This window comes from Leptonychotes weddellii, chromosome 7 (genome assembly GCF_054177405.1).
Source record: "Leptonychotes weddellii isolate Sample4059 chromosome 7, ASM5417740v2, whole genome shotgun sequence".
In the NCBI taxonomy this organism is placed as follows: Eukaryota; Metazoa; Chordata; class Mammalia; order Carnivora; family Phocidae; genus Leptonychotes; species Leptonychotes weddellii.
This window is the reverse complement of record NC_138375.1, coordinates 78,417,582-78,430,970: the sequence shown is the minus strand read 5'-3', so window position 1 is coordinate 78,430,970 and position 13,389 is coordinate 78,417,582. Positions and strand designations below refer to the sequence as shown.

Below are 13,389 nucleotides of genomic sequence, written 5' to 3'. Positions count from 1 at the left end.
GATGCGTTAGCCTGGTGATGGGTATTAAAGAGGGCACGTTCTGCATGGAGCACTGGGTGTTATATGCAAACAATGAATCATGGAACACTACATCTAAAACTAATGATGTAATGTATGGTGATAAACATAGCAATAAAAATATTTTAAAAAATATAGTTCCATTTTTCAAATTTAGGTCTTTAATCCATTTGGTAATTTATTTTTATGTTGTCAAGGGCCTTTTTTCCAACATCAACAATTGGGATACATACTGAATAGTTCATTTTTCACCCACTGATTTAAAATGCCATATTTATTAACTACTAAAAGTTTATATGGGCATTTTCAGTTTCTGGATTCCCTATTCTTGCCCACAGATTTGGTATCTTACTTATTACACATTTTAAAAACTGCACTTCACTAAGAAATATACTTCTAAGAATTTAAATGGGAATTTGCTAATATTAGAAAAAAATACCAACTAGAAATTGAAATAAAATGTTCACTTTAATATTTATCACACAATTGTTTACTTACACTTATCTGAAAATTATAAGAAGACAATTTGTGCATGTCACAATCATTACTATTCATATAAGAACTACACATATCATTTATTCAACTATATCAGGATAACACACAAGGTTTTTGTTTGTTTTAGACTTCTTAGTTAAAAGGAAACACCAAATAAGGATAATGAATTTCCAAAGATTAAGATATTAACAATACAAATAAAAATTATTTCTAAATATCTTACATTTTGACGATACTGAATAATACTTACATACTCTTAGTTCCAAAAACTATAAATTATAACACGGGTCACTGTCAGGGTGAAAATATATTTTTTTAAAGCTTCTTTTAAAATATGCTATTATTATGCTTAACATCACTTGATTTATTCTTGGCACATGTGGCATCTGGGAAAGTAAAAATACATTTTGCCAATTTTATGTTATTGTGCAGGTACAAGAGAAAGAGCACAGTTTGGGAGGCAGACAGACCTGTGTTCAGTTACCAGCTTTGTTCAAAGTTATGTTGTGTGAAGCTGGTCAATTACTTCTTGGCACTGGGGCCAGGATTAAACTAAATAATGCATATTTTAAAATGCATAGCATGGGCACTAAATGAATGATAGATCCTTTCCCCAATTTATTCACACTGAAACAAAAGCAAAATATCACAGTCTTATGTTTTTGTACAACTTGAAAAACTGGAAAAAAAATTGGGGAATTTAAAAATAAAATTAACATGTTTTGAAAAATTATACTTTTAAGAAATAAAGAAAGCCTTCATCAGGTTTAAATATTTCTCAATAAAACTTAGTGCCTACTATACCCTGATTTTTTTTTTAAGTCCTAAAGTATGATAAAATGGTCAATGGTTAAGGACTTTTGGTTTTGTGTTTTTTTCTTTTTTGTGCTACTGATATAAAAATAATGGCTATATTTAAGGCTCATTAAGTGATTGTAGTTGCCCTGAACCAAATCTAAATTCTTGATGTTGTACTATCAATTGAAACAGACCAACTGCCTTGAATGAGATTTATTTGGTGGCATGTGGCAGTGTAGCTTGTCTGTCATTGAGGATGATTCTTACATACACAATCACAAACCCACCTTTCTCATGCTAAATACTTGGTGTTTGGAAGATCTAAGATTCCTGAAAATTAAATTTAAATTGTCACAAGGAATAGCCTACTTTAGACAGCAATGCTTCCATCCCTATTCTTGGATCTTTTGTCCCCTATCCTGACCACCTAACAAATCGTCTTTCCAATCTGACTGAAAAACCCCTCCTTCAGGAATCTTTTCCTAACCAAACTACACATCCCTCCACTTATGTCCCTGATACTATTGTGTAATTTGTATTAGCTTCAACCTGCATATATTATTATTCATGTTTTGCCTTCTACTTCCAGCTAAGATGTAGTCTCTTTGACTTTTTAAGCTTCCACAGTGTTTAGCACAATACTGTGCATGTATATATGTATGTGACTGTGTGTATCCATGTGGTATGTGTGGGTGTGCATGTGTTGAATGAATAAAAGACTAAAGAACCTGGGTGGGTGGAGGGTGGGAACATTTCACAATTTTTCAGAAATCAAAGTTGCTAAACCTTCTTAATACTAAAAAAATCTGGTTTCCAAAGCTATCTCAGTTTGGTTTTGGATATGTCAATAATAAGAAGGCAGTGAAAAACCTGTTTAAAAAACCTTTATGAAATACTCCAAAAGGCTTTTTAATAAATTATAAAGAGCACCAAACCAAAATGTTTTACTAAATAGTGAGCAAACCTTTCCTATAACTTTATAAATGTAGACTTTTTTTCATTCAAGACAAAGAATACTGAACAGGAATAGGTGTTGTGAATCAGGATAAAAAAAGGCAATTCACTCTAAGTCAATATCTAATGCATATTTTGCAATTAATCTGAAAAGCCTTCTGTGGTACATACGTATGTTATGGTAAGTAAAAGAATGATTTCTATCAGGATTCATAGATCTCTATAGTTGTTCTGATACTATAAAATATGACACATACTGAAGCTGCTATTTAACAAGAAAAGTTTTGTTTATAATAGCTGTTAATATTAAAATAGGATATAATAAAAAATTATTTTCAATGTGTATATTTTCAAATTTGCCTGACAGTGTCCTTTTGAGAAATCTGACAATTTGTAATTAGATTACAGACATTTGAATTTCACTTTTATGATTGAAAATATTACACACACATAACAGACAATGCTATTAGTAGCTTTTTACTGAAGCACTCTGCAAGTTATATTTAAAGCTTTGCAATAAACAAAATTCATTGTACTCTTTGTAAGTAAAATTACACAACATATAATGTACACTATAATTACATTAAGAATAAATAAACGAAGCATAAAAATTCTGTGCCATAACAATGGACTGTCATTTTAAATGTTAATTTATATGTTTGTATTGACTACTAATGTATTTTAAACTCAAGAACCTTTACCTTTAAATAAAATACTAAAAATATCAAGTTTGGAGTATAAACATAAAACTTTATGCCTCTTTTTCTAGGTCATCTAGGAAATAAAATAAGACAAATGGGAGGCAGGGACAGTTCTTTCTGTTACTGCAAAATGCCTCCTTGCTTTCACGTATAGTTCTATGTCATTTCTGGATGTTACAAGGTGACAAATATTATAAGATGACAGCTTGGCAAATTATAAGCTTATTTTATTGATTTCTTATTTGGAAGAAAGAAATTTAAACAAAGAACCTCCTTTTTTGGCTTACTCTCAATCTTTTTTTCTCTAATAAAGCACTCCTTGAAATGCTCACTGTTAATCACTTTAAACAACACAAAATGAATTGGATTAATTTACAGAACTAATCACAATAGGTTATCAGTATAGATACTAGGGTGAGGTCCTAGAATTTGTTACACGTAAGGCTAAACTTGCAAGAGATCGCATGGCAAAAGTGGAAACTTTGTGACATATCCCAGCTTTTGAAATATAGTTAGAAGCCAATCGAAAAAGCCTTTCAGCACCAAAGGTATTGAAGTGCCCAGGAAGCACCTTCTCTACCAGACCTCTGTCCACTAATTCTATCAGACGTTCACAGGTTCCAACATAGTCACTTATCCTGCTGTATGGGAGCCAGTCAATCAGTGATCCATCATACACGACATCTCCACTGAAGAGAATCTTCCGGTCTTTGTCATGTAAGCAAATACTGCCCCTGGAGTGACCAGGCATGTGCATAACAGTGAGCTGTCTGTCACCAAGGTTGATCACATCCCCTACAAATGGAAACAGAGCTTACAGATAAACATGTTGTATACTTGACTTCAATCATTTAAAGAATAAAAGAACATTAGTTGGTTTTAAAGAGATCTGGAAGGATGACACTTCTTTCAATTTTATTTCAAAAACACAATACTTCTTAATGATGAATTAAAAATAAGTTGCCTGTATTTCATTTCTATTGTTTGCTTGACCAGTGTTTGTCAAAGTGAGTTATGTGGAACGCTATTTCTGTAGGTTGTTGTGATACATAAAAGAAAAGGAAGATTCTGTAGTCAAATAGTATTGGAAACCCTTTCTTCAAAGAAAATGAAGCAGCTTTTTTTCTACAGGGCTTCTGAGAGCTTTTTACTATGCTAATCTACAGTGTAAATATACACAAGGGAGATATGGTTGTACCATTTCTCAAACTTATTTGACCACAAAACTTTTATATTTCAGTACATCCATGGTACAATGACACAATTCATGAATGCTGCTCTTTGAGGTATGAGTGCAAAATTGCTGTTTCACTGGATTTAAATCAGTACTAACTTAAGTAAATCATCATAATTTAAAAGTCCCATATTGTTATCTTTAGTGAAAACACACACAGAGTAAAAAATTAAAGACATATAGTTAAAAAGTTAATAGGGGAATTAAAACAGTGTAATAATCATAATTTGTTAAACCTAAAAGACAATGAAAGCAGAAAAGAGGGATAAATAAGAAATAGACATAGAAACAAATAACAAAATGGCAGACCTAAATTCAACTACATCAATAATTACATTAAATGTTAATGGGATAAACATTCTAATCAAAGGCAGAGATTGTCAAAATAGATTTAAAAAGCAAGGGTACAGGGATGCCTGGGTGGCTCAGTTGGTTAAGCGTCTGAATTCAGCTCAGGTCATGATCTCAGGATCCTGGGATCGAGCCCTATGTCAGGCTCCCTGCTCAGTGGGGAGTCTGATGCTCCATCTCCCTCCCCCTTTCCTCCCCCAACTCGTGCACGTGTGCTCTCTCTCTCTCAAATAAATAACCTCTTTAAAAATAATAATAATAATAATAAAAAGCAAGGTATATATGCAGTCTATCAGAGAGGAACTGTAAGGTCAAAGACAAAAAGAGGTTGAAAAAGTTATACCATATAGAGATTAATAAGAGAACTAGAGTGGCTATATTAATATTAGACAAAATAAGGACTATTGGTGAAGGGAAAAGAGGTACATTTTATTAGGATATACATTAAGTCAACACACTAAAAAATTATAAATGTGCTTGTACCTAAAAAAGAGACTAAAAATTCATGAAGTAAAAACTGACAGAACTGAAATAAGAATAAACAGTTCACGGGTGCCTGGTTGGCACAGTTGGTTAAGCGCTGGACTCTTGATATCGGCTCAGGTCATGATCTTAGGGTCGTGGGATTGAGCCCCATGACAGGCTCCATCCTCAGCGTGGAGACTGCTTAAGACTCTCTTTCCCTCTCCCTCTGCCCCTCCCCTGTGCTCATTCATGCTTTCTCTCAAATAAATATTTTTTAAAAAAGAATAAACAGTTAAACAATTATGCTTAGAGATTTAAATATTCCTCTCTGAATAATTTGTAAAACAAGCAGATAGAAAATCAGTAAGAATACAGAAGATGTGAACAATACTATCAACCAGTTTGACCTAAGTGACATATATAATATGCTTTATCTTAAAACAGCATACATTCTTTTTAATTGCACTTGGAATATTCATCAGGCTATACATAAAGCAAGTCTCAGTAAATGTGAAAGGAATAAAATCATAAAAATATGTTCCTTGACTACAACATAATTAGAAATTAATAACAAAAATAAATATGGGAAATATCCAAATATACACAAAGTAAGCATCACAGTTCTACATAACTTATGGGTCAAAGATGAAATCACAAAGGAGACTAGAAAATCTCTTGAACTGAATGAAAATAAAAATAAAATATACCAAAATCTATGGGATGCAGCTCATGCAGTGCTTAGAAAAAAATGTATTGCTTTAAATGCTTATTTATAAAGGGTTAACTGTTTAAAACCAAAGTTTCTAACCAAAGTTTTGATCTTAAGAAGTTAGGAAAAGGAGCAAATCAAATATAAGTAAGTGTTAAGGAATAAATAATAAAGGCCAGCACAGGAATAAATAAGAAACAAATATCATTAGGAAAAAAAATCAAAGAAATCAATAGTTGGTTCATTGAAAAGAGCAACAAAATTGATATGCCACTAGCTAGACAAAGAAAAAAGTTAGAGAAAACACAAATTGCAAAAATCAGAAATGAAAGAAGGGATATCACTACAGACCCTAAGGAAATTAAAAGGAGTATAAGGGAATATTATGAATAACTTTAAGTAAACAAATTTGACAACTTAATTGAAAAAGACAAATTCTTAGGAAGAGACAAATTACCTAAAGTGATTGAAGAAGAAATAGAAAATCTAAATAGACCTATATCAAGCAAAGAAATTGGTTAATAATTTAAATCTCCCCACAAAGAAAAATCCAGGCTCAAAGATGGCTTCATTGGTCAATTCTGTCAGTCACTCAAGATAGGGAAAGAATCTAGACTTTCAAAATATAGATGAGGAGGGAAAGCTTTCAAATTCAAATGTAGACAAAGACAATGTAAAAAAAGAAAATTACAAACCAATATTCCTAATGATAGTTGTCTCAAAATCATTATCAAAATATTGGCAAATTAAATACAGCAATTTATAAATAGGATAATGACCAAATGAGGTTTATCCCAGAAATGTAAATTCAGTATATATAAAGAATACTCACAACTCAATAATAAGAAAACAAAAATAAAAATTTTTAGAAAGGAGGAGAGATTTTAATAGAACCTTTAACAAAGAAGATATTTGAATAGCAAATAAGTACCTGAAAATATGCTCAACATCATTAGTTATCAGGGAGATGCAAATAAAACCACAATGAAATACCACTACACACTCATGAGAATGGCTAAAATAAAAAGAGATGGACAAAAACAAGTGTTGACAAAGATGTGGAGAAACTGGAACTCTTACCCATTGCATGTAGGAGTGTAAAGCGGTATAACTACTTTGGAAAACAGGCACTGTCTTAAAAAATTAACATCTACTTACCATAAGATCCAGGGATTCCATTCCTAGGTATCTACCAAGGATAGTCATAAGGGGCCAGACTCCTTTACAAGATAATTGTTCCAGATTTAAAGTGCCTCTGGGGATCACAAAATGACATTTATGTCATTTATGTATGGTTGGCAGGTAAGGTAAAGAAATTATAGCTAGGTTGGTGTAATAATGGAGCTGTCAGAGACTGATGTTTTCATAAGTGTATAGAAAGGAGGGGAGGGAAGTTGAATCAAAAAAAAATCTGTGGATAATTGCCAATGCAGGGATAGAATCTTATAGATCATTGGTTATATCCAAGTGATATTCAAAATATTTAGCAACAGATAAGTCAAAAGTGCCCACCTATCAAATAGATACCAACTGTAAGCAGTTGATAAGGCCATATGGCTAAATATCATTAGGTCTGCCATTACCCTGTGGCTTTATATGTGCCTCCCATATGCTTATAATGCTCACATATATAATTTCATCAAAACTTCTCTTACAAGAATCAGAATTGCCTATGAAATGTATCCATATATAAAAATATCATGTATATAAATATATAATCACACACACACTTACCCACAATATCCTTCCAAGCTGTCACCCTGACCCAGTTGTCATCAGATTCCAGCCATACTAAACTTCTCTTGGCTTCTAAATATCCTTTCCCATCTTGGTATACCCCATTTTTTAATTTCATTTTTAATTAAAGAAATATATGTATATATTTCAAATAAAATATTCCAAAAGGGCTTAAAATGTACGAAAAAGTTATTTGCCCCATTCTGACTCTATCTCCAATCCTGCTCCCAAGAATCAGCCATTTTTTAACAATTTTTCTTCTGGTAGCTGCCTCTACTAGATATACCCGTCTCTAAATAATTTTTATATTTCATTTCTTGATTTACAAATTAGATATACTGTACTGATTTCATTCATGTATTACCATTTCTTGGTTTTTAAATTTTAGATGATACTGGTCGACTTCCACGATGAAATATAAGAATTTTTAGCTCTCTTTACTCTTCATTCTTCTCCTACTGGCACTACACATGTATATATTTCTCATCTTCTCATCCTCCAAAAGATTAATGATTTAACTGCTCCAGTGTGGAGCTCTTTACACCTGGCATAATGTCATTGTTGGAGTACCATCTTTGCCATCACCCTGATGCTTCCTTTCAACTTTTTCTTGTATCTCATGTTTCCTGTATTCCAAGTCTTCTTCTTGCTTTACTTCCTTATTTTGAAGGGAGTAAACAGGATAAAATTGCATCTTAGTAAGTTTCTAAGTAACAGCATGTGGGAAATATCTTTTTGAGAACTTCACTGTTAGTGAAATGGATGTAGAATTCTAAATTGGAAGTGAATTGTATTCAAATAAGACATAGTTCTTCTTTTCTGGCTCCAAAGCCATTATGATCTGTATAGATGACTTTTTAAAAAAGATTTATTTATTTATTTGAGATGGGGGTAGGGGGGAATGGCAGAGAGAGAAAGGGAGAGAGAATCCACAAGCAGACTCCCCACTGAGCTCAGAGCCCTACCTAGAGCTGATCCCAGGACCCTGAGATCATGACCTGAGCTGAAACCAACAGTCAGACGCTTGACTAACAGAGCCACCCAGGTGCCCCTGTATAGATGACTTTTTAATTTAAATTTCTGGAAGCTTGATTCTAATATTCTGAAATTTTACAATAATGTGCCTTTGGTTGGGTGGGTTTTTATTCATGCTAGGAACTCTGTGGGCTCTCTCAGTCTAAAAATTTACATCCCTTAATTATGGGATATTTTCATGAATTATCTCTATTATGCTTTCTTTTCCTCCATTTTCTCTATTCTATCTGTGCTTCTTTTATTCCAATGTTGAATTTTCCAAACTGGTTCTATTGGTTCTCTCCTAGTTTTCATTTTGCCTATCTGCTCTTTCTTTTAAGTTTTTCAACTTTATCTTTCAGTTCTACTAAGAAACTTCTACCATTTTAGGGGCCCCTGGGTGGCTCAGTCAGTTAAGTGACTATTTTAGCTCAGGTCATCTTCTAAGGGTGATGGGGTCAAGCCCCATGTTGAACCCCACATTGACCGCCATATGGGGCAGGCATGTGTCTGCTTCTCTCTCTCTCTTTCCCTCACCCTCTGCCCCTCCCCCTGTTGCACATGCACTCTCTCTCTCTGAAATAAATAAATCTTTAAAAAAAAAACTTCTGCCATTTTAAATTCCAAGACTCGTGTGTGTGTGTGTGTGTGCACACGCGTGCGCATATACTGTTCTGTTCCTTATTTTTAAAGCATCCTATTGTCTCTTGGATATCTTGAATACAATAGCTTCTGTCATCCCCTGATACTATTAATGATAATCGTCAACCCTCAAATTGCCTTATGTTATTTGTTTTAGTATTTGATCTCATGTTAGATGATTTTCTCAGATTTTTCATAATGCTTGGTTGCCTGTTTAAGAATGGGGGGTGAAAAGGCTGCTTGAAGCACATGCATGGAACTAGTGACCAAGGCTTCACTGTGGAGAGATCAAGCCAAAGATTGATTAGAGATCAGCATCTTAGTCTTTCCTCCAGGGCTGGATGCATTTCCCAGGTAAGATTCTTCCAATTTGCTACTTGGCGGGTAAAGACCTGGGTCTATCCTTCTTGGAAACTTGTAGGGAACATACACTCTATCTCTCTCTCTCTCTCACACACACACACACTTCTATTTTCCATACTGAATCCTGAGCTCAATAGTACTTAGCATCTTTCAATCAAGAAACTCCTCTGCTTTACCCACCCCCAGAGGACACACTAACCAGATAGGCATTCCAGAGTTTCAATAACCTCTTAAATGGCTTTCAACCAATTCTACTTATTTTAGTATTCTTTCCTTCGCCGCCACTAAGGTACCAGCTACTGCTAATTCCTGAGCCTTTTAAGGTTCCTGCAGTGCAGACTGGATTGGCTCTTGATTTCCCATTGCTGCCAGAAGATAAAACTGCTGACTCAGTTATCACATTTACTCTGCAGCATCTGAAATAGTTCAATATGGATTTACAGTTAAACAGACAAACCACGGTCCCTTTATAGTAGTCTTAGTCAGGTTTGGGATGGAGTCAAGTTAGATGTGTTTTTCAACCTGCTACCTTTCTGGGTTCTATTTTTTCTTTTTAACCTCCCCAAATGATTTAAGTCTACCTGTCATAACTGTGATTATTTTGGTGACTCTAGGCAAATTGTTTAAACATCTATAACAGGGGACAAAATGCCTGCACTTCATATCATTTGAATATTGTGAAAAACAGACAAAGAGACGTATGCCCCATCAAGAAGGTACTATATTAACCTAAGGTTTATCTATCTTTTTATAGGAGGATACTATGTTACTATTAGTAGGGGGAGTTGTTTTTCCATCTAAGATGATACACTGGATGATGATCTCTCCTTGTCCCTCATTTACAAGTCAGCTTTTGGGTTAGTTATACCGTGCCCAGATTTATGCTTCCTCATGACAAGTGATCATCAGTTCACTAAATGAAATGTAATAAACTAATGACTTTAGTCTCCTTATGCTCTAACTAAAACAACGACCTCATGCTGTTTGGATATGTGCTGTTCGTGTGTGTGTGTGCGTGTGTGTGTGTAACTGTGTATGAATTTTTCATATAAGTATTTTGTATCTCCTTCCAGGCATCTGGATTATGATAACAGCAAGTTAGCAGGCCACACCATTCAGAAGAGAAAGGAAATTAATATTCCTGAGAAAAGAGGAAATTAGATACTACTTGAGAGGTGAGGCATTCTGCTCCTAATGAAAAACACCTTTTTATTTAACACCCTATTCTCAGTTTTAAGTGTTTGGTAAATATTAAGCTTTTTTTCCCACACTTTCAAAGGCTTACAGGCCCCCTGCAGTTCCAAAATGCTATAATGTTACTACCATCAACGGAGATTTAGGAAACCTGGATTCTAGTCCTAGCTCTTTTCCAAACAGGATATGTGACCTCAGGCATGATATTCAGGCCTGCTTGGACTCTTCACCTATAAAACAGTAATTCTTATCATTCTTTCACCATTGATTTCCTATTGCTGGCACAGGAGCAAAAGTAAATAAATCAGAAGTAATTTATTCATTCAGACAAATTAATACATTTTAAATACTAATGTAAACATTTTTTGGTCTCAGTGCTACAATGAATTTACTCTGAATACCCATCAACTGCATGGAAATCCTACCTCTAAAAAGTATCAATTTTACCAAGAAATACAAGAAATACTGTAAATGTACTTTTCTTTCATTTCAAATTGTCAAATAATGACTCCCACCTAACCAGTCTATAATTTTTAGATTTAAAATTTTAATTAAAAGACTTTTTCAGTGGGGTGTGTGTGAGGTACAGAATCTTGCTTTCTATTTTTTTTCTATTTCAAGTGATCAAGATCTCATCTGTATGATAAACTGATGATTGTGAAACATTTCATTATTTGTCATATTGGTCAGTCATAAAGTAGCCTTATTGTGCAACAGGATATTTCTACCTCTTGGAGTAACGTTTTAATAAATAAAATTGGCAATTGAAATGGTTTCAAGATAAAAATATGAGAAGGGGGTTTCATATCTTACTCAGAATTACCATAATATATTTATGGGGTAGGATTTATGATCTGCATGCTTTGATCTATTTTGTCTTGGTTCAAATCCTAGCTTTTGTCATTATCTTGCTTTGTGGTCAGCCACCTCGCTTCAAACGTGTTGTGAAGATAAAATGAAATCAACAAAAGTATTCTAAAAAAGAAAAGGAAATTAATATACAAATATTGCTATTGTGGCTAATTAGCTCAATTATTTAAGTGCCTGCTGGGGTTGCGAGGGCTGGGGCCCACGTCTATTTTATTTTATTCCATTAGTTTCTCTCTGATCCCCATCCTGTCTTTTACAAAGGCACAGGCCCAAGGCTATCCATGCATTAGTCCACGTACTTCACCATCACCGGAAATAACCTCCTTATTTTTTTCAGGCCTTACTTTAAGACAGACCGTATATTGTCATAATGTAAGACTCACATACTCTACTTTTTATGTTCGCCATCAAGCTTTTCTCTAATGAGGCTACATCAAGAACAGAAACCTATATGGAGATTAGGATGCACGAGCAGATTGGAACCACTGCTCTCTAATGGCTTTCTAAACCTACAGGTGGGAACTGCTCATACCCAGCAGTGACCACTGACATAGCGGATGAAGTCAGCCGGCCTCAAAAGCACAGAGCATGTCATGAACTCTCTGTGAGGAGTCATTCATTAAAAGTCTTTTCGCTAGAAAAGCGTCTGGAAATCAGACAGGTGTTCGGGAAAAGAATGGGGAATCCCTAGTCACAAGCCTCTGTAGTGTTACTACTGTATCTTACACAGGAAACTGACTAGGAGGTGGGGCCGGCTTTAATTCCAGTACTTGGAGTTGCCACACGGTGCCAGAACTGGCCTTGGCTCCGATCGAGTGGGCTTCTACTCGGGGAATGGAAAAACAGTAGTGGTGTTTCTGCGATGTGACAAAACAGGCCAGCTTATAGCCACGCACGTCTGCAACATGCATCCCTCGAACAGTTTTTCCCAATCCCCTCCCTTAATGACAGAGCGCGTGCCCGTGAGGGCCCATTACCATCCTGCAGGATGAGGGTGGGCTGTACCGCCTGCACTCGGAACTGCCTGGCCCTCCAGCCGGGGCTGGGCGCCCGCACCACCTCGCTGTCAGACAGCCAGGTCACGGTCTCAAAGTTGTCCCCGCGAGCCAGTGCCTCGGCCTCGGCATGATGCACGGCCACCCGGTCGAACTGGTAGAGGCCTCCGGAGTGGTCGAAGTGCACGTGGGTGGCCACGGCCAGCAGTGGCCGGCACGCCGCGTCCTCTTTGGCCCCGTGATCCTGCAAGAGACCGGAGGAGTACAGGTACTCTGGGAGGCTGCGCAGCCCCAGGCCGGTATCTATCACCACATCTTGCTCGGAACCGCGCACCAGCCATATGTTGGCGCGGTTGCCCGACTCATAGAAGCGTTCCTGAATCCAGAAGATGCCGTCGCCCAGGGACTTGTGGGCGTACCACTCAAGCGCGGACATGCTGGGCAGAGGTGCGGTCGAGCGGAGTGGGTGTAGGCGTGTGTGCCTCCGGCAGGCAGTCCAGACGCTAGGCGCTGCGGCGGTGTGGAGCGGTCAGCCCGCAGCCAGGGAGGAGGCGCAGAGCGAGGAGAGGGCGGGGGATCCGGGAGACGCGAGGGCGGGGGGTGAGAACTAGGAGGAAGGACGCGCCGAGACGCGGCCTGGAGAGTCTGTCCGCACCCTCCAGCCAGGTCCGCAAAGCGCAGAGGTTGCTCTACCCGCACCTATGCGCTGGAGTAGTCGCAGCTTCAGTAGCTGCAGCACAAGGGGGCGTTAACGCAGGGGCACCGCAGCACACTGGCGACCCAGAAGGAGACACTTTCTTCACCCCGGGGATCTGACTGCAGAGGCAAGAAGCAAGGCAGGGGAGGTGC

The 13,389-nt window shown here is 36.6% G+C and overlaps 2 protein-coding genes across 7 annotated transcripts in view; one reads left to right on the top strand and one right to left on the bottom strand.

Annotated features, from left to right (window-relative positions):
• POLR3G (RNA polymerase III subunit G) overlaps positions 1 to 13,389 on the top strand; it is a 95,207-nt gene that overhangs the window by 41,090 nt on the left and 40,728 nt on the right. For 2 of the 5 annotated variants that reach the window (XM_081826589.1, XM_081826587.1), the window contains exon 2: positions 10,555 to 10,656. The gene's annotated coding sequence lies outside the window, so the exon portion shown is untranslated. Of the gene's footprint in view, positions 1 to 7,782; positions 10,198 to 10,554; positions 10,657 to 12,965; positions 12,988 to 13,389 lie in introns of those variants that run through there. The other 3 variants (XM_081826588.1, XM_081826586.1, XM_081826590.1) reach the window with 3 other exon arrangements.
• Positions 468 to 13,389, bottom strand: MBLAC2 (metallo-beta-lactamase domain containing 2). Of its 2 annotated transcripts, XM_081826584.1 has the most exons (3): positions 12,875 to 13,389; positions 12,523 to 12,784; positions 468 to 3,761 (listed from the first exon to the last, which is right to left on the bottom strand). In XM_081826584.1, the coding sequence occupies exons 1-3, from the start codon at positions 12,974 to 12,976 to the stop codon at positions 3,376 to 3,378; spliced, it is 750 nt and encodes a 249-aa protein (XP_081682710.1). In that variant the 5' UTR covers positions 12,977 to 13,389; the 3' UTR covers positions 468 to 3,375. The 2 variants fall into 2 exon arrangements, with proteins under 2 accessions (XP_081682710.1, XP_006730749.1); XM_006730686.3 differs by having other exon boundaries at positions 12,523 to 13,389.

Coding starts and splice junctions, on each gene's coding strand:
- MBLAC2 (XM_006730686.3), bottom strand. CDS start 12,976: ATGTCCGCGCTTGAGTGGTACGCCCACAAGTCCCTGGGCGACGGCATC. Junction 3,762..12,522: donor CACCCTCATCCTGCAGGATG/GTAATGGGCCCT, acceptor TTCCATTTGTAG/GGGATGTGATCAACCTTGGT.